Raw genomic sequence first — 26,289 nt, forward strand, 5'->3', positions numbered from 1 at the left:
TCCAAATTCAGCAAGAGGTGTGAAGGTTGATTTGCAAAATTATGAAGTTTTATGAGAGGTAAGAGGCTCTAGGCTGAAGAAAGCCTAAAACTAAGCCTTCTCTCTTTCCTGTAAGCTCTTTAACAAGAGGGAGAAACTATCTTCATTACTCTTGCAGAATTACAGAAAGCATAGTTTCAAAGAGTTCTGTTGACACCTGACCTGTCGGTCAATGTATGCCTGTGTAGTCTGACCCTGACTAAATCACAGAAGCTTCTGAGGACTTAGATTCTTTCCCAGTATCTCCTGATGTTCAGTGAGCTAAAATACAACAGTGCTACAGTCAAAGAGAAGGAGTCCTGGGCAGTGCACAGTGCAGAACTCTACAAAGCACAAGGCTGAGTGGCAGTAGAGATGACCAAAAAGCCAGGCTTCCATATAGGGGAACAACTATAAGGAGAGACAATAACTGAGGGGAGGTATGACAGTATCCCTGTATATTAAGTATCTTAAAGAAAGCGAAGAGAGAACATGCAGGTGGCAGATGCAATAGAACAATACTTGTTCTGGGTAGACATAGTTGAACAGTAGCATTCCCTGTTACAGGACATTACAGATGTTATTCTGATTCCAAAGGAATCAGATAAATTAATACAATAAACATATATAAAGGCCTTTCAACTACAAAGACACCACATTTTTGACTCAAGAGGTCCCTGAACTGCAAACCCCTAATGATTAAAAGCTTATCTCTACTTACACATTTCATACTCTTCATAACGATCAGTTGTTGACTCAGCAGAGTCAATTCTTTTGTTAGGCACCCAGGTGTACAACAAAAGAGTCTAGGAAGACTAGATTTCATAATTAGCTGGCTACTCACCAGGGATTTTCTAAAGCACTCAAGTCCAAAAGACTTTCCTCTTATTTTCATAAATGGACTAGGAACCTTGTTTTGTTATTAAGAATCTCACTCAGCTGAATTATATAGATCCTTTTTTTTTTGTTTTTTTTGTTGAGACATCAAGGTACTCAGTTTCATTCAAGTCTTAAGCCTGCTAGCCTCTATAGCATAGTACTCCTCAGCTGAACTAACAGTATCACAGTAGTGATAGATATGGAATAATGACAGAAACCTTTTTCATGTATTTACAACAGCTGCTATAAAACAAAGTTAAGTAGCAAGCTGACAAAACCACTGAGCAGCTAAAGGTTTTGAGCCAAGTTCAACTCCTAGGTATTTTCCAAAGGAATAATTAGCTGAGGCAGTTAAAAAGCAGATCTCTCTGTAGTCCACCTACCAACAAATCTGTACTTCCCTTCCTTTACTCTGCTGAAATGTTTGCATATCCCTGCATGCCTTTCCTCCATTACACAAAAAGTCTCAGTGAAGTGGCTGCTCAAGGAGACCTCTCAATAATGCAGACTCCTTGCATCAACACACTGCTGTTGATCTTCCCAGGCAGTAACTCCCTGAAGGAGATGTGACAAAATACCTAAGATGCTCTGAAGATTCCACAATGTAGTCTCTTGTTCACTCACAGCTCATGACCATCTGACAATGCTTGAGGTTTGTGTACATGAGGAAAGTAGCACTCAGTAAACTGGAATGCACAAATGTCTAATATGAATCCACAGAGGTAGAGGTATCTGTCATCAACTGGTACACAAAAAAAAAGTAGCATTTTTGGAGACAGACAGCAGACAAAGTGGCTTTCTTCAGGAAAAAAACAGAAAGTGAACACCACCAAGTGTAAGAAAACTAACCAAATGTGGTTATATCAAAGCAATTTCTGAAGCTGCTTTTATGGTAGATCTGCCAAAATGCCATAGGAAAAAGATACAGACAAAATACTCTCATTGAGTAAGACAACGTGCACTTCCACTTCAGCTTTTCTATGCCAATTATGTGGATATAGTTAACTGACACTAAATAAAATAGGAAGAAGATTGCTTGACTTTATCCCCAGCTGGCATTTATTTTTCTGAATTCACAAACATTGGTATTTTGAGTGTAATGAGTTAGATTGCATTAATACATATTGCCCCACTATTCCTACATTAACCAATTCAGGTTATTTGGACAAGGCTTTAGTATTTCTCATGGACCATGATGAAGACTAACACTCAGCAAAGGTACTTCAGATGTCTCTACGAAGTCAAAAAATGCTCTGAATTATTCCTTCACCTGTATCCTCCAAGCCATACCTCTCTATAAAGAGAAATTAAAGTCTGAAATATGGTCCTCTAAGAAATCAGTACCAAAAGCAGATGGCACAAACCTGTGTTTTGGGCAAAATCCTCAATCTCTCTCATCTAAGTCCAAATCCATGCCTTCCATTTTTTAGGTATATCCTCTAGAGTTTTTTGTTGTGTAAAAAATGAAGTATTTCCATAAGGAAAAGTAAAGTATCTAAACTTTTGACACCCTAAACCCCAAGAAATATAAAGAAGTCTACTTTCTGATATCAAAATACAAGTTAGATTAAAAAATACAAGTATGAATCCACAGATAAAATTTTCTTTTTGAAAAAGCTGTATTATTTCATATTAAAAAAGAAAAAAATAAAAAATAAAAAAAGCAAGCGCTTACTTCTTCCTCATCAGGTTCAGCTTCTTCTGTTTCAACAGCTGACATACTAGCAACAGGCTTGTTCCATGCCAACTTGAGCTCCTGTCCTTTGAAACGAGATCCATGAATTGCAGCCTAAAACGAGTTTAACCATCTTAGTTATATGTGACTTTACAAAAGAAAGTCTAAGTTGCGTTATGTTCATATGAATTACTGTTAACAGGTTAAATGAAACTACTTCATTCACTGCACATGGAATTCATACATCCTTTGAGGAAAATGATGAAAATACATTCAGAAGAAAATAAGCTTGGAAAACCATAAATAATTTGGTGATGTGGGTAACATACTGAACCAACACATTCCTGTTTTTTAGTATTATTTTGCTGGGTTCCTCATCTTTCAAAGACAGATACAAAACTGTTAATGTATAACTTACTGGAAAAAGTAAGACATCCCACAAATGATTTAATACATTTTAAAAAACCCAACAACCAAACAACTAAAAAAAACCCCTTTGTGATTACAATTTAATCTACTGGAAAATGTTCCACTTCCTGTAAAGCTGTTGTAATTGAAATGCAAAAATTTTTAACTTATGGGATATTCATGTCTTTCTAAGTACCAGCTGCATTAAGTGGATGCTTTGGAAATAGTATGTTCAAATTAAAGTAACATGAATGAGCATAACTCAGCGTTAGCAACATTCCGAAATAACCGTCATGGTCACAAAAGATTTATAGTACAATCTGAAAGTACAGCATAATGTGAAATGTAGAAACAATTACATGTTCAATGACATCTGAACATGAATTGTGTGATATTAAAGTCCCCAGGTATAAATTTTAAATCTGTACATATAAATTTATGATAAATTTAAAAGATTCTATGCTTATTAAAATGCAGCTCAGGAGCTTTTTGTCCATGGTCTCATCACAATGTCACACAACTAGAATGTTTAAAAGTACTTATATGTGACATTTAGGTTCAGAAATAACTTGTAATCTTTGGAAGAAATTACTACTACATAAAAATGCAACATTTTACAACAGGGAATCTCCCTCTTCCTTCCAGGCTAAAACATATATGATCATAAAGCCTAGGCCTATTTTCATTTAAGAAGCTAAAATATTAGCTGCATTTACTTCACAATTTGTCTCGGCAGAGGTTTTTAATGATTACCTTCTACAACTTCTCAAATTGCCAGCCTTAAAGTCTGCTTTAGCTGTAAACACAGACATTCCAGTGGAAATATATTTTTATATAAGAATATCTTGAAGAAAATACAGCTTTTCCTAGATTTGATGGAACCCCATTTTCATAAAATTTTCATTTAGTAATGAAGGTGAAATTATACACAAAGTTGTTTGACAATTAAAAGTTTTAATGCTCTCTAGAATGTGGACATCTCAAACACTGATCATAAATCCTGATCCATCTAAAGTATCCCCCACTTTCTGAAGCATATTCTGAACTTCACCTTGAAAACTCCACCTATTCTATTTGAGAGTGACTGAGGAAAAACACACTGCTTTTTAAATGCACTGAAGTGCATTCACCAAAAAAGTTAAAAAAAAAAAAAAAAAGAGATGTATGTAATGCTGACTTCAACCTTACCACCAAACGTATGTTTTCTCCCCCCGTCCACATCTTTGTTCTGTGCTACCTTCCTTTTCAGGTGCTTCTTCTTCTTGTCTCTATACTTCTATATTTGGTTCAAAATACTACCATTCCCTGCTTTTTAGATATAGAAATTCAGCAAAAGAAGAGAAGATGTTCCGTGCCAATTTTTAGGCAAAACGTGTTCTAATATGTATTTTGCTGATAAACAAGCATCTGTAGCCAGATACTGAATAGATTCTTGCAATGAATCGTACTCCATCTGGGAGAAGTAAAGACTTTATTTGGACAGTCCATAAAAGCAGATTATTGTTCTAGGTGACCTATTTTTCTTGTCAGGGGAGTAGAAGTTTCTCTCTATACTTAAGAGTATTTCTTATGTAAACTACAGCGTCAAAGAATATAAAGCTGCATAAAGAAGTACCCAATACCAGGAAGCACCAAAACTAAAATCCCAACTTTAATTCAATTCATTTGGGAGTATACTAATTACAACAGCTTTTATCTCTGAACGTAACTTTTGTTCACTGTAGAACTGTGTTCCTTCAGTACAGCTGTACAATACTCTTTTACCCTATCAGTCAGTATACACCATGTACCATTAATTGTACCTCCTTTTTTACAGAATAAATACTATCTCATACAGTTAGTGCTCATCATTGCTATAGCTAAGAGTTTCACAAACAAAACAGAATTCTGTGTTTTTGTAAAACATCTTTGGCACATGGATCTCAAAATATCTAACCATAAATGATACTCTAAGTGTTCAAAACTATTGACCTCAGTGGCTTAATTTGCATTGTAAATAGCAGTTATTTCTGTCAATCAGGTCACTGGTGTCTCAAGATGAACAAGAGAATAGCCTGGCCAGGTATGAAAACTGTGTTCAGGTAAACTCAAGATAAAATTTGTGCAAAATAGAAACATAAAATGAAATCTTTCCATACAACCATACTGTAAATATGAATCCATTCTTTCTGGAGTCCCTACTATTTTCAGGAATACTCCCTCCCAACAGTGATGCAAGGATTTTAAAGAAAACAAAATCATTTGCAGAACAACTATATTCATTGTTTTGTTCAGGATCACATAATGCCTATACCATGGACCAAGTAAGGCAAGAGTCCTGCTGAGCCAAATGTATAAAGTCCTAATGATCCACACGTAATGATACTGAATTATAATGTAAGTCAACTCTGGATTTTGGTTTCTAAAAGTTACTTCTGCAATTCTGTGCTTCTGTAATTTCATAAATTTCTAAAAAATATGCTAAAAAGGGGGGAAAAAAAGAATCAGATCAAATTCCATTCACACTACCACAGGTTTTCAGACAAAGGTAAACAAAATTGATCCCAAAGCAAATATATAGGTTCACTCTGCAGGATGTCAGTGAAATTTCTGGAAGACTATGAGGGTACCAAGTCTTCAGGTGAAAAAAACTGGCAATTAAACAGATAAACCCAGACATCTAACTATCAATTCCTAAATGTTTCTCTTAATTTCCCTCATACATCCTACACTTCACTTTGCTATAAACTCTTAAATTCCTAACTAATTCAGTATTATACAGTTCTGACATTGTTGTTTAATTAAAACTTTTGTATCAATAGATTTAAAATAGCTAGCAGTATTACATTTAATCAAATACAGAAGTGTAACATAACCAGAAAGTAGTTCAATGCTGCAGTGTATTTTCAAGAAAGACTATACTCACAGCTTCAGCTTCTGCTCTTGTTTTAAAAGTAATCACTGCATGGAGAGAAGAGTCGTCTATCTGGCAATCTTCAATTTCACCATATTGCTTTTGATAAAAAAATTTTAAAAGAAGTTTAGTAAAATAGTTCTCCACCTCTAAAACTGCAGTCCTAAATCAAATGCCCTCAAAAAAAAAGTAGATCATTAGAACAGAGTATATTTCACAGTCTTAATGCCATTGTATTTGTCTTAGCCAAGAATACAGTTACTTGTACTTGCATTTCTAAAACACCGAAGTGCTTTTGTCTCTGGATTTCTCAATTCCTACAGGTATGAGGTAAAACTATGATAGATATGATTCCACTAGGCTATTATCAAACTCTTCCACAAAGAAATATTTCTTAAGAGTCAGGAACTGTAGAAAGAGTTTCAAAACTTAACTGTATTTCAACATCTTAATAACATGACCCATCTCTTCCACTAATGGCCACTATGGTACTGCTACCTTTGATGCTGCCATCACTGTAAGCTGCAAAGACCAACAAAAAACCCCATCTGTGCAAGTGGACTGCACTGCTGATGTGCACAGAGTTTGGTATCATACCACAGAAACAGAAATACAGCTCAGAGTATTTTCAGTGGAATTTGGAGGAAGTTTAAAACAGCAAACTTGCAACCTGCAAAATTAAGTAATTGATCTTCTTCTCAGTGTTATCCTACTAACACTGTGAATGAGATTTTATTTGCTCATATTACTAAGTTCCTTTTTAACGAATATTTTGGCTTGTTAAAGATATTAAGTTTCCTGTAAAAAGAAAGACAGGTCCCTGTTGGATTTTTTTTTTTTTTTTTTTAAATCCTCTTGCATGACTGCCTGACAGGAAATATTAAGTACACTGAATGGAGTAGAATTTAGTGGACAAACTGGCTCCTGGACTTCTCCTTTCAGAGAGGACCACTGCAATTAAATGTTGGGGAAAAAACCCCAAACAAACAAGGGGGAGGGTGGTACAGATGGAGAGTCACATTATATTCTTAGTATTTATTCCACAAAATAAAACAAACTTGCTTTTATTATACTTTTTTTTTTAAATGGAGGATAAGGGCTTTTATAAATTTATGTTGATTTTTCACCATTATATTTGCAAAGAAAAATTTGCTAAAAATTACGTATATCACTTTATCATTTTTTAGACTGAAAACAGAAAAAAAAAGTAGAAAAAGCTCTGACTTCTTAAGCTTAAGTACATGAATAGACAGAAATGTTTGGATGCCTTTTCAAGATCTACATATAATTGCACAATTTTCACTCTGACTCTTAAATTCAAAGTTGGGGAAAAGCACTAAAAATGTTCAAAGAAAATTTTCATTAAGCACTTGTTAAGATACTTCAACAAAGATAAACACACTACAGGTACCGAAAATTTGGCAATAAATCAACCTTTGTTCTCACCATCCCTTCAGCTATTTTACCTTTCTGTACCTAAAAATATGTAAAAAAATTACATATATCCTAAGCAAATAAATATGACAAGCCACTTTTTTTTCTTTTTAAGAAAAAAACCCCAGCCTTGTAAATGGTATGCGATTACAGGTACAACTAGTTGAAGCAATAGTGTAATTTTCCTATTTTACCTTTTCCTAATGCATCCTCTGCATATCATGCTAAAGATTCATTCCTACATAATATTTCCAGATGAACAGAATGAGGAGAAAGCAAGTCACTCAACAGGAGAATGTCATCCAAAGGAAAAAGAAGTGAAATTGTGACATACCGCAAAATGAGGCAGAAGATCTTCTCTGTCGCTTTCGGTAAACGCAGAGATTTCCAATGCCCTGGGTCGATGATCCACCACTGCGTGCACAGGAACTCCTCTGCCTCGGCCCCGGCCTCGTATTCCTCTGCCTCTGCTACGCGATGCACCCCGACCTCTCGCGTGAACCCCTCTACCGCGAACTGAAGAAAGAATCCCTCGCTTGGCAGCCTAAGATGTTTATACGTAACATATTGAGAGATTAAAATTCACACCCTACATATTTAGACAGAATTAACAAACACATATTCTGATGTTTCCTAAAACAACATCCCCAAGAAAGCCCCAGAAAGAGCAGCTTGCAGGTCTTAAAATAACGGAAGGTGAACATTTAAATAACATTCAGAAGGTAATTAACTAAAAGTTTATTATTACCAGATCAATAATAGGATGGAAATAGGAAACAAGAACCAGGTATCAAAAGAGCCCTTATCTGTGAAGATTAACTCCTCATAGGAAAAAGAAACTGCAGTACAACTGAAATTCCATTACCAAAATTTCTTGATATGGTGTCTAACTATTTAGTCTCTTTATTTTGTTTATCAATTTGTCTCTGAAGTTCAGGCAAGACTTTTATTCTGACCAGAATTAATGCAGCTTAAGAGCTTTTGGCCACAAAACTGTGAGATGTGAAACAAAGGCTTCTAAAGGGCCCCTCCCAAGACAAAATATTCACTGAACACTTGGCTCTAGACACTCAGTAATATCCATTCCCACAGTACCTGTGTGTATCCCTTCTAAAGAAGTGGCATACACTCTTCAAGAACAATCAAAGGGCCAGTGACACTGACAGTCATTTAAAAAATAATTTGCAAAAGTTACTCTAGGTTTCAAAACCCCACTTACAGGTATCCAATTCCAACGTTTATAACAGGGAAAAAAAATCTTTTCAAATGCAAATAAATCTGCCATGTGAATCAAATATTAAATGAAATCATCATGTTTTTAATAAATCCTACAGTATTTACAACCCAAACAGTGATGGCACTACTTTAACGGATGTCAGTGACACCCCTCATGAGATCAATCTCTTAAGCTTTATATGTTAAATTCTTCAGACAATTTTACAATAGTATCTAGTTTGCTTTTTATTTTTTTATAAGCAAAATTCTGAGTGGTTTGGGGTTTTTTTAGTTTTGTTCTTCGTTGTGTTTTTTTTAAACATTTAAAAATGTTTAAATGAATAATTTGGGGCACGCTGACTCAACAAACAAGCTGTAAACTATTTGGATTTTCTTTCAGTAAAGGCAGGGTCACCTGGAACAGAAAAACAGGTTATGAGTCAAAGAAGCAACACATAAAATATTGTGGGAGTCAAAGTCAGAAGCACAATGTGTGAATAAACTGTTTTTTAAAGAATTTTTAAGAATACCGAAGAATCAAACAAACATCAAGGGGAAAAAACCCCATACACCTCTTGTAATTTGTACAAGGGATATATTTCATGCTGTTCCCTGAAACATGTAAGTGTGCATCACCAATGACCTGTTTTTCTCCATCTACTTCTGCTAGTATTTGCTAAAGGCTTCAGAAATAACTTAAATATTACTGTCCTGAAAGAGCTCTTTTTTTCCCAACTCAAAATACAAACAGACTTTATGAGAACTGGAGTAGGACTGGCGTGCTCAGCTATGACGGAACTTTTTTTTGAATGTGCACCTACTTTTCTATTCATATTTTACATGTCATTTAAGTCACATATATTCTGAAATGTAGAATTTATAAACAAGCTTTCAGTACACTTATAAAGTACTACTCACCATCAGAAAATATATTGTTAACTTTTGTGTCATCTCTATTTAACTGGCTTGGTTTATTAGCAAAACTATTTTCACAATTACCAAATCTGCATAACAACTTAGTTTTAAAGTAAGGTTTTAATGCAACTTCGCCGCACGTATGTGCGCTGCATTCATAGGCAGTTATACATAAGACATGACCAAACTTCATTAAGACAAGAGCGATTTAAGCGAAACAGTAGGCCTGCTTAACAGTAAAAAGAGATAAGATTATCAGGTGATTTAAGCAGGTATTACACAAGCGTATAGGTAAGAAAGTGCACTATCACACAGAATAACACCCACAGCATTCGTAATTTCTCAAAATTAGACAGACATATGAAGAATTTTTTACGGCCATCTCCATTTTCTTTTTAAAAGCAAGTACTTGAAGAAAAAATTGTGTTTCTATACACTGAATACTTCTTGAAACATTATTTGTTTTTTTAAAGTTATCCTCTTGAAACCAACACTGTAATAGTATTACTTTTGGCACCTCAAGCTTTTTGATTAATCTCATTAAGAGGATGCTAACACTTAAGAATAGAAGATCAGGCAGTGTTTTTTTAACTCTTCTGTGCCAAACACAGAATGACCTTCAGGCAACAATTTAAAAACACTCCATGTTCTCAAGAAAGCATTACTACCACACATCTATAAAATATGTCATCTAAATAGTTACAGAATTTAAGCAGATTAGCAATCACGATTAAGGACAACACTATTTCTGAATTCCACTGAAGTAGTGGAAGTGTTTTTTTAAAATATTATTGCTAATTGTCTCCATCTACATGCAACTTAATACTGTACTCTGGCTAAAACCAGTTCATAATACAATACACAAGCTAATAAACATAAAGGAAAATATTTGATTAAAAGTTAATTGCTACAAAAGAAGAGACAAACATACTTCCAGCTGTAGTTCTGTATATTTTCGTCTTAATTCAGTAACTTCCTCCCCAGCTTGCATCTTCTTGTATAAATCCAGTTCAGTATCTAGTAACTCTTTCTGCATCTAAGAAATTGTTATGATAAATTATTAAGTTCCACAGTTCACATTCTCTACTAAGGGAACAATTGTTCAATAAAAAGCTGTAACTTTTCAGGTATACTGCTTGTTACACTGGGTTTCCACCTTCAAAAACAAACCAAGCACAACCTAATTTTTTCTCAAGATACATACAATAAAAATTCAAGATTATATGGTTATGATGATGAGAAAAAGAATTTTTAAAAAAGCTGTACAACTATGAATGAATAAAAAAAATCTATAATAAGTACTGAGAAAAAGCGTCTAAATTTATTACAATGTCATAATGCAAAAGCACAAATGGTAGTTCTGTTCAGACCACAGTGGAAAAAACACAGAAAGTAACAAGACCTCTGCTAACAAAAGACTGGTCTCTGATGCACCTGAATTTACCCTCCAGGACACAGTATGTTAAAAAAAATTAATAAGGTTCAGAAAACATATATGAAACTGAAAGGTATCTCTGAACCCAAATTAAGACATGTTCACTGCAACCACTGAAGTGCAGGGAAAGATTTATGTGACCATGAAAATTTAATCTGAAGTTCTGATCCAAAGTGAAACCTCTGCTTTCTTCTTTTTAATGGAAGAAGCAGCACCCAAACACTTCAGTGACATCACAAATTAAGGCTAAAACTATGGAGGACTGTGAAACAGTTTACGTTTACACCCACTGATTCGAAACAACAGCAAGGAATGTTTGCAAAGGCTGCCTGTCAAGAGATGAAGGTTTCGCACTTGTGACAGTTGGAAACCAAGTATCAACACTGATAAAGAAAGGTGGTTTTGTTTCTTTGTTTTTTTCCTGGAAGCTTTAGAAGAAAAATAGCTGGATTATTCAACTGGCAACTTCAACCTCAAGTCCATTCAGCCCCATTTTCTGATTATCTACAGCAACCACAGGAAAAAATCCATTATCTCTTGTATAATGGTTTTCTAAATTTTCAAAATTGGAACCAGTGCTTCTCTCAAATCCCACTGTGTTGCAATACATCAATGACATGACAAAGAAGCGCTTCTGAAGTTTAATAATGACCAGCAGTCAGCACTCACAGAGCAGCCAGTGACGCTGGTGTATAAAGACTTTTGCGTTTATTATTAGTGGTCTTAATGAAGACTTCTCTGTTGCAGAGCTGTGCCAAGTCTGAAGAAGAAAATACCTCCTTCAGGACACATCAAGGGGCAGCAAAGTTTTCTCAATTAAGGGGGAAGAGCCTTTTGTAATCTGATGAACTGGAAGAAGCAAAAATAGGTAAAGATAATGGCACAGTCACATGGGCCTCATCTTTCATGTCTTCAGAGTCTTCTTCAGAGCTGTCCAGGTTTTAAACACTTAAAAATGCAAGAGAATCAAAACCAAAGTCTTTCAGAAAATTGTCAAAGTTGTAGATTTTAACCAAAGACTCTGTAAAATCCTCACTTCCACAAAAGTCAGATGGGGCTGATTGGTTTTGCTATTTCAAATGTTAACAAAACTGCACACAGATAATGGATACTTTGTCTACTATGAAGTGGGTTTACTTAAAATGTTTCTTCATTTTCTATATTACAAAGGAAATGGAAAAGCAGCTCAAAAACTTCATTAGAACTTCAAAATTAGTATATTGCCTCACTTTTTCTTAGCACAAACAACTATCACATAAGGAAGTGGTGGACCAGGTTCCCAAGCGAAGGGTGATGTAGGCAGAAAAGATCTCTAGATAAACAAAACTGGGCTGAAGAAGAACCACCTGAAACATAAACACACCAATCCATACAACAAATTAGGGATGGCCTACACATCACCATCACAGGGGCAAGATCTCCTTTCTTTTCTGGGAAATCAATGCCTCTCTAAAGAGCCTATACACTAATACACAAAACTTGTGAAACAAAGAGAAGGCACTGGATGTCTGTGTGTAGTTACAGGGCTACAATCTCCCTGGGACTACAGAAATATCATAGAAAAACAGACATGAGTGGAGTTGTACAGTGGACAGACAGAGCCTCTTAAGGACAAGCAAGGATGGTAAGGAGTAGGAGTTGCTCTTCATTAGAGAGTGCAGTATGAACACAAAGAGCTCTGCCTGGGGACAGATGATGAGCCAGCTGGAAGTTTATGAGTCAAGACTGGTGGCAGATCTATGCTGGTGATATTGCAGTGGGTGTGTACTACACACTATCTAGTAATGTAAAAGTAGATGAGGCCTTCTTCAGACTGCTACAAAAAGCCTCCTGTTTGAATACCACGGGTCTAGGTATCTTCTGGAAAGACAGCATGATTCTCAAGAATTGCATCCTCCAAGTTCCAAAGCACGCAGGAAATAAAGTTGGCAGGATGCTGGCCTGGATGAACGAGATGATTCTAACAAAACTTATATCCAAAGCCAAGATGTACAAGAGGTGGAGCACAAAAGGAACACAGTGAAATTGTCTGAGCATGCAGGTACTGGTTTGGAAAGCTAAAGACCACCAGGAGTTGAATCTGGCAAGGCGGGGTGAAAAACAAGAAGGGCTTTAACACAGCAATCAGCAGCAAGAGGAACACTGTGCTGTGAAAAATGTGGTCTGACTGCTGAACATTAAAGAGGACCTAGCAACAAAGGACATAAAAACAGTGGAGGTACTCAATATCTCCTACTCCTCAGTCTTTACTGGAAAGACTTGCCTTCATCAATCTCACATCCTGAGACTGGAAAAACCTGGAGCAAGAATCATAGAATCATCAAGGTTGGAAGAGACCTTTAAGATCAAGTCCAACCTTCAAGCCAGCACTACCACTATAACCCTAAACCCTAACCCTAAACCACTAAACCCTATCACCCAGCACCTGATCCAGATGCCTTAAACACCACGGGGATGGTGACTCCACCACTTCTCTCAGCAACCTATTCTGTTGTCTGCCCACCCTAACAACCTATGCCCATTTATCCATCAGGATAAATACATGCTTCAATTTTTTCTTAAAATCTATATAAGAAGCTACAGTTGAGTACATAGAAGTAATTTCAGTATTTCTTTTTGGTATTTCTTTTCAAGGCTGTGATCAGTTTAGGAACAAATATTTCTATAAAAAGCAAGATATTCCATTTTAAAAAGGTGATATAATTGCATCTTTAGGCAGCTGGTAAACTGGTAACAGCCATGTATCAACAAGAATGATAGCAGAGGAAAAATCTCTTCTCACAGGAAAACCCAGATATGGGCACCTAGATCAAAGGAAAACTGACCAGTATAATCTTCAATCTTAAAAGGTTAATATATAGACAAATTAAAGTGACATAAAAAGTCCCAGGAAATTACGTACCGGTACCGTTTGTTTTGTGTACTAAACCTGACCAGAAGATATTTGTGCTGCCTAACCACAATCTTTTTGCATAAGAAATATTATTTTTATAATTTCTATTAAAAATGTAAGAAAGCAATAGACTATACACAAAGCATTGGACAAAGTAAAAGAAAGAATCACAACACTTTTGATTTGGTTTTTTTGATCTTCCAGATGATGCAGTATCTGTGTAACGGCAAATACAGCTTTTAGACAACAGCATGGTTTTAAAATTAACTGTGTTCCTTTGAAAAGAAGGCAAAACCAATCTCACTTCAAAGAGGACTTAAAAATTAAACCAGTTAGGGTTTGGAATATTGCTGATTGGACTACATATTTTTATTCATCTGAAACAAACATGTGAATTCATCTATTAAAAAGCTGATCAAAACTTGAGTACCTGAGTTTTAGTTTTCATGCTTTTTAAAGGAGTTCCTCCTGCTGGTGATACACCTTTTAATTCATCCTTTAACTTGGTAATGCTATTAGTCAAAATTTCCAGTGTTTTCATGATTTCTGCTTTGTCTTCGGACTTCATGGCTTTATTCTTCTCCAGCTTTGAAATCAGCATCTGTCCAATTCAGGAAAAAAAAGTCTTTTTACTCAGCAACTAGTATTACAGATCTGTTTTCCAGTGGTTATTATAACTAATGGAAAAAAAAACCACTGCAGTTCTTTTGCTGCAACCTACAAATCAACACATAGGACTTTTAATAGATTGTATTAAATTAAAATCTTTGAATATCAGATTTGTTTCCTAATGAATATCTGATATTTCCAATTCATTTGGACAGATTTGCTTGACACACTTGAATTATTTGAAAATTTTATTCAACTTAAATGACATTTTGGCTTTTTTCCTCTTCCTAAGCCTAAGTGCAGTCATGCATAATTTTCTACATCATTCTCACCTGCTCTTGTCAAACAGAACTTAGGCGTTCCTTTCTCCCAAACATATGCATTTTGCTCCCAAATTAGGCAATACCAATTAAAATTGGATAAGAATGCATAAGCTTGTAGGGTTATTTTAAGTAAAACAACAGGACAAATTAGATTAAGACTATAAACTTAAAATAATATGCTAATATCATTCTAAGAGAATGCTTATTTTATAGGCCCTTTCTTTGTTCATTCTTACAAATTCTGAAATATTTTACACTGAACTGAGATTTTATAACTGAATTGGTGACTGTCTTAATGCTAATATTTTACCTTCTGTGTTTCAATGTGCTTCTCCAAGATTTCTTGCTTCTTTTTCCTCACATCTTGTTGAAGTCGCAATGCTTCCTAGAAGCATAAAAAGATTACAGAAAGTTTCTAGACTTTGAAACATAATGCCAGAATAATATACTATACCTGGCAACTACACAGTATTAACTTACAATAACAGGGAAAAAATTAGTGACAGGAAATGCAAGGTACTAATATTTCCAACTATGTTTTGGAACACAATACATCACCAAATTAAAGAAAGATCTAATTATCTTAGTTAGATCTGTGCTGGGAAGACTTTATTACTGCTCACATACAAAGTAACACCTTACACAACTCCACTGAAAGCTGAAAGGCAACACATTACACTACCTCAAGAGGTACAGCATGCAAGTGTTTAAATGTGCAAGCACAATTATCTTGAAAGCAACTGTAAATCAAGTTCATCAATTAAAACACAGTCTCCAAAACTGTTACAAGTAAAAAGAAAACACATTCTATTTTCTAAACTTGAAGTGTCACCCAAAGAAAAGCACCTCTTTTGTGTCTGAACACTCTAACTGGGAAGTGACAAGTACAGCTACTCCATGTGCCAACAACAGAACCTTGACAGGTAATGGGCAAATCAAAATGAACTGAAACTGATCAATAAGTGACATAATTGCACTTGGAATGAGAAGCAGGAGGAGTTGCCACCCCTGCTGTGCTCAGCGCCTACTAATGGTGCTTGTGAGAAAGCAGTTGCTTCTTGTTCTCAAATACAGAATATAGAAGTCTCAGACAGCAGAAAACCCTTAAGAGCTTTGATATCAACATCTTTAATATAATAGTAGAGGAGAGGCAGAAGAGGATCAACTGGGATCAGATTGCAAGTGGAGTATCTTATACAAAGACTAAAAATGCACAACAAGACTGTAAATGCACAACAGCCATAGAAAAATAAATAGTCAAGTTTCTGTACGTCTTCCCAAATACTGACAAATTCTGCTGCATGAAATGTTAGTTTTCCAATATAGTGTGCAATCATTATTCTGAAGGGAAAGGAAGGTAAGGGGATGAACGCAAAAAAAAAGCTAGGGAGACAGGAGGAAAAGAAGGGAGTGAGTCCCACAAAATCATGTTTTTCCACAAGTACTAGTATATTGTAACAGAAATCTCTGAAGGCAGGAAGGAGCACAAGATCACATGAAAAAAGAGCCAATCACTTAGGCACGTCTTCAGTGTCTTTTCTCAAGAAAACTTCTACAGCTGTTATGATGAGTCAACAATTTTATTACAAGTTTTTTGCCATTTTACAGGCATTTAGCATCTTAACTTGAAAGGTAAAGACTCTAATTGTAAAAAACGTGTTAGGGGACAAATATGAAATGAAATTCCAAAATTAGAACTGCTTTCCTTAAAGTCTGGACCAATGGCAAAACTCACATGCAGCTACAAACTGCTAGTTCAAATTACATTAGACATAAATTACAGCAATTTACTAGCATTTGACCAGAATCTTTTGTTTAACAATTATACTGATTTCAACACTTATGTTTGGACCTAACGTATTATTGTATTCGTAACTTGTGGTTAAAAAACAGTAAGACAAAAAATGTCCTGTGATTTAGTTTTTCTAAGTGATAAGAATAAACTTGAAAAAGGAGCTTTTCTGGGCTCTCTTTAAAATTCTAAGCAAGCTAAAATATAACTGAGTGACCTGTTAAGGCCAAATACATTTTTGTTGCGTTTCCTTTCTAACATAAACAGAAAAGAGAAAGCCTAGCACTAGGTAAAAATAAAAATTGGTGCAGAAGAACTATAGCTTGAAACAACAAAATGCAGAGTCATAAATTCTCAGTTCTCTCAAAGAAACAATTTTGTTCGCAAGTACGAAATACACTGAGAATAAAGGCCAGTTCCAGAAAGGTTTAAGAGAGCAGAACAGTGACTATACTATACTCCCTTTCACTCACAATAGACAAGTCATACCTCAACGTGTAGATTCTGATTCCAGGAAAAAGTGTGTCACATTTTGAATTTCTACAGTTTTAAACCTGCTTACACTGCCTGAACATACACTGAAAAATAACAAAACAATGCTGAATTTTCTTGTAATATGTAGGGGAAAAAAACATAGTGAATTTAATCTTGCAACAAGTTTCATCTATGTTCTTGAGATGAATATACATAGTGCTCTATCTCTAGGTCACAAGTTCCCAACCTAGGTCCATTTTATAAAGAAGCATATTTAATTTACCTGTTTTTTCTTCTGTGCTTCATTAGAGTCTAGCACGGAAGTGGAAACAACAGGCAAAGATTTCTGTGCTGCCTTCAAAGCAGCAGGGTTGTACACAGTTTTTGTCAAGCCAGTAGAAGTAGATAAAACCTATAGGAGGAAATCATTTTATTTTTTTGCCAGTGAATTTCAGTCTTTTAAAAAACCCGCATGAGTGCTTAAAAATATATAAGCATCTTTTCTTTTGTCTCCTTTGATGATATGGAATATAAAAATTTGGTGTAGCAATTATATTTGGAGTTGTTGAAGTTAAACAATTTCTGAAGCTATAAACATCATCTTATAAATCCTCTCCACTGAGATTTTGTATGTACTTCCAAGTTTCAAATACATAAATATTTACGTATTTGAGCATAACTAAGGAAACAGAAGATTGAGATTTTTGCAAGAATAACTGTTGTTTTTCTTTTGTGTTTTGAAGTCTCAAATACAGTATTTAATGGCTGCATGAATTTTCCAAGCAAAAGTTCAACATGATTTTAGAGACTAAGGTCCAAAGTAGAGACAACAGTTTCTTTTCATATGCAGTTGGTGCAAAGTAGAGCTTGCACAATCAGCAAGAAGTAACTCAAGCACAAGGATGTGCTTCAACATCATACAGCAAAGGAAGAGACTCGTATGTCCCTCTGTTCTCTTTCCTATATTTGTAATGAGGAATGAACTTTCTCCATGACTTACTGAGAACACTGATGACTGCTTTACAATCTCTCTAAAACATACTATGCACATCTCCACAATACCTGAAGATTTCAACTATTTTGTTTTCTTAGTATGTTCCTTAAAGTATATTTTGGGGATGCTAGTATTGAAAACTCCACAGCTATATCCTAGAGATAATATAGGCATGATCTTGTCCACCTTGTTAACAAACAGCAGAAATTATGCAATTGGTATGATTTCCAGGAGTTTAAAAATACTTTCTATGTATGTGAAAAAACTAAAAGATGCATGCAGATTTTCTATGGGTCACCATGCACTCCATAAAATAGACACAATGTCCACCAACAGGAGGAAAAATAAAGAGACAGACAAGAAACAAAGACAGAAAAGACCAAGCGATTAGAAGAATTTATAACAGGAATGATTCATATAAATCCTTTGCACTTCAGTATGATATTTATATATTTCTTCCCACAGTAAAGTGTTTTCAAGAGTATGCAGTGCATAGAAAACTACAGAAAGAACAAGTCAACGCACATTATGGAGTACTATAAAAGGTGGTACAAAATGCTCTAAGCAGGCCATTACAAAGATGAAGGATTTTTTCTAAATTTATTAAAGAACATTAAAGTATGCATATTCCAATCATACAATTTCTATTACGAAGTAGCTTTAGGACAGGCTACAAGACAAACAAACGGAGGATCAAGCAAAGACAAAAAATATTGACACATTCCTTTTGCCCTGAACCGTCTTCAGGGCAGAGTAAACCACACCTCCTCATCTCTTTTATGTAGGAGATGTAAGGAGATGCCACAGCACCAATACAGACAAGTCAAAACCAACACTAACGTTTTCTAAATTTCTTCATACTATTCAAGAGAAGGAATAGTGTGAATAGCATGAATCTCTTCACAAGTCCACAAACTGTAAGTCCCCATACAGATCTTAAAATGCCTCATAATGACTGGTTTATCACCTTTTTCTCCTGCTCTTTGGGAATAGCTATCCCCCTTTCTCATTGCAAAGCTCTTGTCAAACCCCCCCGCACTCCATCAGGAACAAAAAACCATCTAGGACATGATGCCTCGTTTTTTTGGTGGATGTCAGTCATTTAATTTCTAATGGTTATAGAATACAGTGACTGCAAACTAAGCAAGGTATTTCCTTGTAAAGAGGTAGCAGTAGGTAAAAACAAGTCAAATGAAGTTTCAGAAACCTACTAAAAATGTCAAAGGAAACTGCTGTTTTTCACAGCAAACCTAGTGAACAGCCCAGCAAAATCACATCTGTACTATAAGACAACACAACAGAAGAACATTCTAGCATGAATTTACTCTTTGTAGAAAAATGTTTCAGGATAGCTCAACTCTTACAGAATGAAGAAAAAAAAGTATTTTCACTCAAACTGCAAGCTGAAGCATATATTTTGTATGTAAAATGTAATTCAGGTATACACAGCAAGATTTAGAGTGCCAAGAATGGAACTAATCAAATTAACAACAAAATACATTTAAGAAGCCTAGATCAGTGCATTTAGGCAGACTGCTCGGCTTGAAATGAAACAAAGACCCATTCTCTAATATTACAACTAATATGACCAACTTCAAGTATTGTTAACTTTGTATGCTAGATATCTCTGGAGCGAATTTTACCCGTTAGATTCCACTTAATCCATCAACTGCCATACTGATCACACTGAAAAGGGGTGGGAGGGGATGTATGTGGGGAAATACACTGGATGCTTCATTTATTTCAGGTCAAGCTAACTCCCAATAGACAAGATATATACCTAGACAGAGGAATCCTGTTACAGGGTAATACTTGCTGTCTTTCTACGACAAGTCTTCTCAAATGAATGTTATAAACACTGGGGAAGCCTGTCCCTTAAGTGCTAAATAGATCTGGAAACATGCATTACAAACTTTGCTACTATAGTAAACACATCAACAACTTTGTATTCTGAAAATTGGAACCACTGGCCAAAATACATAGCTCATAATCACAATTCAGATGCACCTTTCCCACCTTACCTCTCTTTGTCCTTTCTATACTGATTAATTTCCACCTTTATCTTTTCACAAGTACTGCAAATTGTAAAACCAAATAAAAGGGTAAATATTTACAGCATCACCTTTTAAGGGGCACAGAAGACCCCTTAAAAAGAAAAGTCACGTTTTTATAGAACTGCTTTCTATAGTTTCATATGAGGTATAAAAATTTATTTAGTTTTAAAATTTATTTCTGTATACTTCTATACAACTCAGGATTATGGAACAGACCTAGTTATTTTTATGACTGAATAAAAGGAACCTGCTATATTAAACAAACTCCACAAAATAGCAGCTTTTGTCCTATTATGTCTTATTCTTCTTATCATAATTTAGCCATCTGCTGAGTTTTGATATATTATACCGCCTAAAACTAATCCTTAACAAATTATTTTATTCATAGTTATGAAACAAACTTAATATTCACACAAAGGGTTCCATAAAAAAATTAATTCTACTGAAATATGAGAGAAGAGAATATGAGACATTTTCTTACCTTTTCAGTTGTTGGAGTAACTGGCTTTGACACAAAACCCAGTCTATCCTTCACAGATAATTTAGTCACATTCTAAGAAAACAAAGCAAAATTATAGTTCAAATGCACACTACAAGTATTAGCAATCTAGAAAAAATACTTAAATAATAAAACCATAGACTTTTAAGCAACATTACAAGAAAAATATTCAACCAGTTGATAAAATTCATTATTTGCTTCTGCAATTAATACACATCTAAAATTGGGTAAGACAAATATGAAGCCAAATTTGGAATCAAAAATTATACTACGTACTTTTTGCAAGAGGTCCAAGACATGCTAGCTGGCAGAGGATTATCTGCACAGGCCCTTTTAAATACACTACAGTTCTTGTGTTCTATAATCTGCTATTTGCAGATTGCATCTGCATCGAATGCAGAAAGTTGTTTGAATTTAAACTACAGATGTGTTATGATTTGTGCTGGTCTTCCTTTCCAGAAATAAAACCAAAGCGGTGGCATAATGCTAATAATGAAATGTTGCAAATATAATAAAACATTAAAGACTATTTCTAATGGGAGTAACACACCAGATTCTGTCATTATTCACATTGGTACTGCGGCGACACGACACTCTTCCTTGTATGAGGGGTGATGTACAAATCCTGAAAGCACTTCTAGATACAGACCATCATTCTCTAATGGTTTTAGGTGTTTAACAGATAAAATATATATATACGTTAAAAAAAAATTAGCTTTTAGTTCTTTGCATAGAAACTCACTTTATTTTGAAATCTGACACCAGCAATGTAACACAACAATACTGAAACAATTTCAGAGCCTTTCAGTTTTTCTTTTTAAACTATGTAAAAAGCTATGATACTTAAAAATTTAGTACCATGTCAGGTAAAAAAGCCAAATGTCAATGCACTGAGGAAAACTTTTAACACGAAAACACCACTAACAATATAAGCAGATGCACTTGCAAGCAGTAAATGCACACTTGCACTATAGGAGTAACAGTAACTGGTACATTCATACACTACAGAACCTACTCTAGGAAGAACAGGCAACTGAATTTCTCACTACAACACAAACCTGAGCGACTTCTGTGTTGGCACCCTGTGCTTCCGCGGGTTCAATATTACTCGGAGGTACCGGGCCGAGCCGCTCCTTCACCGACTGCTTCACTACAGGCAAAGTGGGCTGCTGCACTAAGGGCTGGATCACCTGGAACACCGCCCCAGCCCCCAGAGGCACAGCGTAAGGTTAACAACAGAAGGCTGCTACACGCGTCATTCAGTTAGTACACAACGAAATTACTGCAATGGCATTTCCGTTTGCATTTCTTCCCTTCTACCATTCAATTCAGGCTTTTTCACCTGATGGGAAAAATTACCTCTTCACGAGATTTATTATGTTATACTGCATATTTGTGCAGTGCAAGTGGCAATAATATCCATTATGCACTTGCAGCTTACAGAAGTGACCGAACAACTCTGATTTATTTCTATTAATTACATTTATTCAGCCTAACTTAAACTCTACCTGTTAGAACCAAATAAAACATAATAAAGAAGTCTTCTGATTCCTCTCACAACTCTTTCACCATCAACCATTTAGTTATGAAAAGACAGAACACAAACTTGTATGGCAAAGACTTTCACTTTTTACAGTGATACGTCACTTTTTATCTCCTGTATGTTTAACTTGGACAAAATAGGAAAAAAAAGGTTATAGAAACATGCAGTCATGAGACTGAAGAAAAAGAAAATAGAGCAGATAATCTTTGAACCTACCATGGATACCCTGACAGCTAACAGCTTTCCTTTTTTTTCTTTGACAAAACCATTCAACAGTTAAGACCAAAAAAAATGCTTCCAAGCAAGCTTATTGTCATATTTATAGCCCTCAGAAGGTCACCTAATCCATTTCTCCACTGTAGGGCAAAGTCAGTTATGCCATTACTGACAGTATCTATCTATCTATCTCGTTCTTACAGATTTCTGATGAAACAAGTCCTGTCACCTCTCTAGGCAAAAATGTTTCAGTATGCTTAGGCATTAGAAAATATTTTTTTAATATTTAACCTAAATCTCTTTGTGCTGCCTTTTAAGCCCAGAACTTCCTGTTTTATCTACCTCAGATGTGGAAAGCATATTATTTCTGCTTCCTGGCAGAAGCCTTTTGTTTGATGATTTATTATGGTTGACTCCCACCATCTTTACCTAAGTACTTCCACTCCTCTTAGAAATTCTACAGCAAAAATTTTCCAAAGTAATCCTGCTGATGAAATAGCAATGGTTAAGCAATTGTGCTGGACCAGATGAAGGGACAACTTAAAAGTCAATTGACTTTACATTGAAGAAAATTCAAAAGCCTGTCTTTGGTGCCTGGCAGACAAAATCTGGTTGGAAGCCATTACAAATACAGGTGAAATTAATTAACCCATAATTAATTAACACAACAAATCATGACAAAAATAAAAATATTTATAGTGTATGAAGAAGTATAAAATTTCCATACTACTAACTGATATGATAGCAAATATTAATTTCAATGAAAAGAGAAATAAATATTCATGCTTCTGAAAGACTTATGAACAAAAAATACCTGTTTACTGACTCAACAGTTTGTTAACTGTTATATTTTGGGGTAGAAGAACACAGAAGCCTTGCACTTAAAATTTTGATTTCCTGTTTTAAGTTTTTCTTGTTACTGTGTACCTTCTGTCACCGATAACAGACTTCATATTGCAGTCTGCTGACATGTGCTGAATGGCTGTTCTTGGTGAGGCAAGAACACTTAATACTGCCCCTAGTACTAAGGGAATTCATTCTCAAATCAGCAAGATCAGCAAGGTTAACTTAGTAAAGGTGGTGTGATGGCTAAAAATTAGGGGACTGCTAAAAATAACAAATATATAGATCGGATGTTTGCTTGGAAATACAGAGTTAATACTCCAATAACACTCTGGATAGCATCATCAGCAAATAAGCTGACAGCATAGTCCAAGCTATCTTTTGAGTAAGAGGGAACGTCTGCAGGAATGCAAATGGCATACTCCACTGCCCTCTTCTGGCTGAGATGGAAATCAAGCTTAGAAAATAAATACCATTTTGAGCAGCACTACTTTGGACGAAGCATCAAGGATATCTATAAAATCTAAAGGATGATAATTGGGAAGATAGTAAGATGGATGTCATTAAAACCGAATTTTTGTAGATAAAAATCAGGGCATTTGTTACAAAAGGAGGAGAGAAAGGAAACGGGTAAAGTGCTGTACAGCAGGATTGCCATGGAAAACTGGGTCACTGATTCTGAATGATGATGAAGTACACATGAAGAGAAAGCAGGAATTCTCAGAGCAGCAATTGAAAGAATCCTCTAACAAGTCATTCACACATTATATCAGCATATATAATCAAGTGACCATTCTTCTACAGAGCCTGTCTCATACTTCGAGGTGCAGAACTTGTTCCACACTGATCACCAATCTAATAAAGCAGGATACACAAATATTCTGAAGGATTTGCTACACCAGCTGCTAACTGAGAAGACTCTACTCAATAACCCACAGAGCCTGCGAGAACCCAAGGTTCCTCTTGTTTGAGTACAGCCACTATGACTGCTGAAAAGTCTGATTTAGCTTGACACAGGTTACAAATCTACCCCTCAAACAGTAATTACTGGTTTGTTTTTTTTTTTAATGTTGCCAGTGCTGCTACAAACATGACAACTTCCAGTAGGTGTTCCTCTGCAATTCAATCAAAAAATGTAGATTTAGAGTATTTTAGTTGTAAGGGACCTGCAACAATCATCTAGTCCAACTCCCTAGTCACTTCAGGTTTGACCAGAAGTTAAAGCATGTTGTTAAGGACATTGTCCAAATACCTCTTAAACAGTGACAGGCTTGGGGCCATCAACCACCTCTCTAGAAAACCTGTTTCACTGGCTGACCACTCTCTCAGTAAAGAAATGCTTCATATCCAGTCTGGACCTCATGTCATACACCTCCGATCCACTCCCAGACATACTGACCCTGGATATCAGAGAGATCAGCAACTTCTTCCCTAATTAAACATGTCCCCGATCGCTTCCTACAAAATTAGTCTCTCTAATGAAGTTCTCCTCTTCCACTGTTGTTTTCAAGTCCTTAGATCTATGTGTATATATACCTGTATATACACATAGGCACCTCTGTGTAAAACAAATTCTTCTGCTACTTTCCACAATAATATGCATGCTCAATAGGAAAGGGAATAGGAAAGAGGGAAAACCAGCACCTTTTGGAAGAAAATGGAGATCATTTTTCAAGAAAAGAAATGTAACTCTGCTGCCTTTCTTATGCTCACCAGAAGAAATAAAAAAGCCTATACTAATCAAAGCAAAACAGATGTTATTCAGCAGAGAGCTACACCAAATCTTGCTTGAGGTGATAACAGAGTGGAATTCACCAAAAATCACTGAAGGGCTTTCTATAAATACCTTCAGTCTCATCTTGTTAATCAACTCCTGAACCTTAAATATCAAGTAAAAAAATTTACAACTGAAGAGTGACTTTTGGAAATGCTTGATATGAAGTAGTCGTTATTTCAAAAGGATTTCGTTTACTTGATATAAACGTTCTCTTAAAAATGCTTCCAAGATTCTATTTTACATAATATGCTAGAACAGACTTAAATCCTCTACCTTCTGTGTGGCAGTCTGGATTTGTGGTGCGCTGCCTTCTCGATGCCAATAAACTTTAATAAAACGATTATTTAATACTGCTTCTGTACTTGATATAGCTTTCTTTGCTTCCTCATGTGTGGCAAACTGAATAAGGGCACCTTCTGGATCACCTTGATATGCAACCTAAGATTTAAAACGGAAGAACAAAACTTACCACACAGAGGATTCTCATTTGTGTCTAGATGATCATTAAATAATTAGTTCTAGGCTTAGAAGCTTACCATTTACACCCAATATGTGTCATTAGATAAATACTTCCCATTCTTGAGTCCATTTAAAAGGCCTGGTGTCAAAAGCAACCTTGACTTTATGCTAATAAACCTTAAGAATAGTTAAAAAACCTCAAACAAACAAAGTAAAGCAAAACCCCCCGTCAACCAGTATTTCTGTCTGCAAATATAAGTAGTCGTTTGAAGGACAAAAGGAAACATTGACAATGTAAAGAAAATTACTACAAAAAATGCATGGGTGAGATAGTAAATGTCCCTATTTAATATCAGAGCTAGACAGCAAAGTTCATTTTGATTTTCCTCCTTTGAGCATTAATATATTATTTTAGCTTCAAAAGCCAAGATTATACTCTTTCCAAGAAGAGCATAGTTTGCAATCTCCATATGCTTATCTATGTGTCTCTCTATACACATCCGTATTTTACTTGCCTTAATGAGTAATACTGCCTGCTAATACACCCATATTCTTAGGTAAATTACAGAAAGGCTGAAAAAATATTTAATAGCAATCAAGAGAGATTTAAAATCCCTCCAGTGTTCAGACAGGCACAGAAGGTTTATTCCGTACCGTATCAGTATGCACAAAAACATTGTTACACCTCTTCATTCCAGCCCTCAGTGCAAACAAGAAAGGGTTTAGATAAATGCAAGGTAGCATCTGAAACTTTTTGATGATGAAGCACGGTGAAAGGTCACACTGAGTAGCTTAGAGACTGGGTATGAAATACTGACATTACACGTGCAGCCTGCAATATGTAACATCAGCCTAAGTCAGGCCCTAGTTCTTTCATCACTTTCCTCTCTCTTTAATTGTGTATTGTGCAACTCCAATAAACCACAAAATAATTTTAACAA

The 26,289-nt window shown here is 35.4% G+C and overlaps 1 protein-coding gene across 5 annotated transcripts in view; it reads right to left on the reverse strand.

Annotated features, from left to right (window-relative positions):
• RBM26 (RNA binding motif protein 26) overlaps nucleotides 1–26,289 on the reverse strand; it is a 52,348-nt gene that overhangs the window by 2,979 nt on the left and 23,080 nt on the right. For 4 of the 5 annotated variants that reach the window (XM_010409889.3, XM_019292174.2, XM_019292173.2 and 1 more), the window contains exons 12-21: nucleotides 25,163–25,327; nucleotides 21,569–21,700; nucleotides 20,493–20,564; nucleotides 17,247–17,375; nucleotides 15,008–15,082; nucleotides 14,196–14,366; nucleotides 10,369–10,473; nucleotides 7,642–7,851; nucleotides 5,886–5,972; nucleotides 2,573–2,686 (exon numbers count right to left, since the gene is read on the reverse strand). In XM_010409889.3, the coding sequence (XP_010408191.1) occupies nucleotides 2,573–2,686; nucleotides 5,886–5,972; nucleotides 7,642–7,851; nucleotides 10,369–10,473; nucleotides 14,196–14,366; nucleotides 15,008–15,082; nucleotides 17,247–17,375; nucleotides 20,493–20,564; nucleotides 21,569–21,700; nucleotides 25,163–25,327 (1,260 nt within the window). The remainder of the gene's footprint in view (nucleotides 1–2,572; nucleotides 2,687–5,885; nucleotides 5,973–7,641; nucleotides 7,852–10,368; nucleotides 10,474–14,195; nucleotides 14,367–15,007; nucleotides 15,083–17,246; nucleotides 17,376–20,492; nucleotides 20,565–21,568; nucleotides 21,701–25,162; nucleotides 25,328–26,289) is intronic. The other variant, XM_019292175.2, reaches the window with a different exon arrangement.

This window comes from Corvus cornix, chromosome 1 (assembly GCF_000738735.6).
Source record: "Corvus cornix cornix isolate S_Up_H32 chromosome 1, ASM73873v5, whole genome shotgun sequence".
Classification (NCBI taxonomy): Eukaryota; Metazoa; Chordata; class Aves; order Passeriformes; family Corvidae; genus Corvus; species Corvus cornix.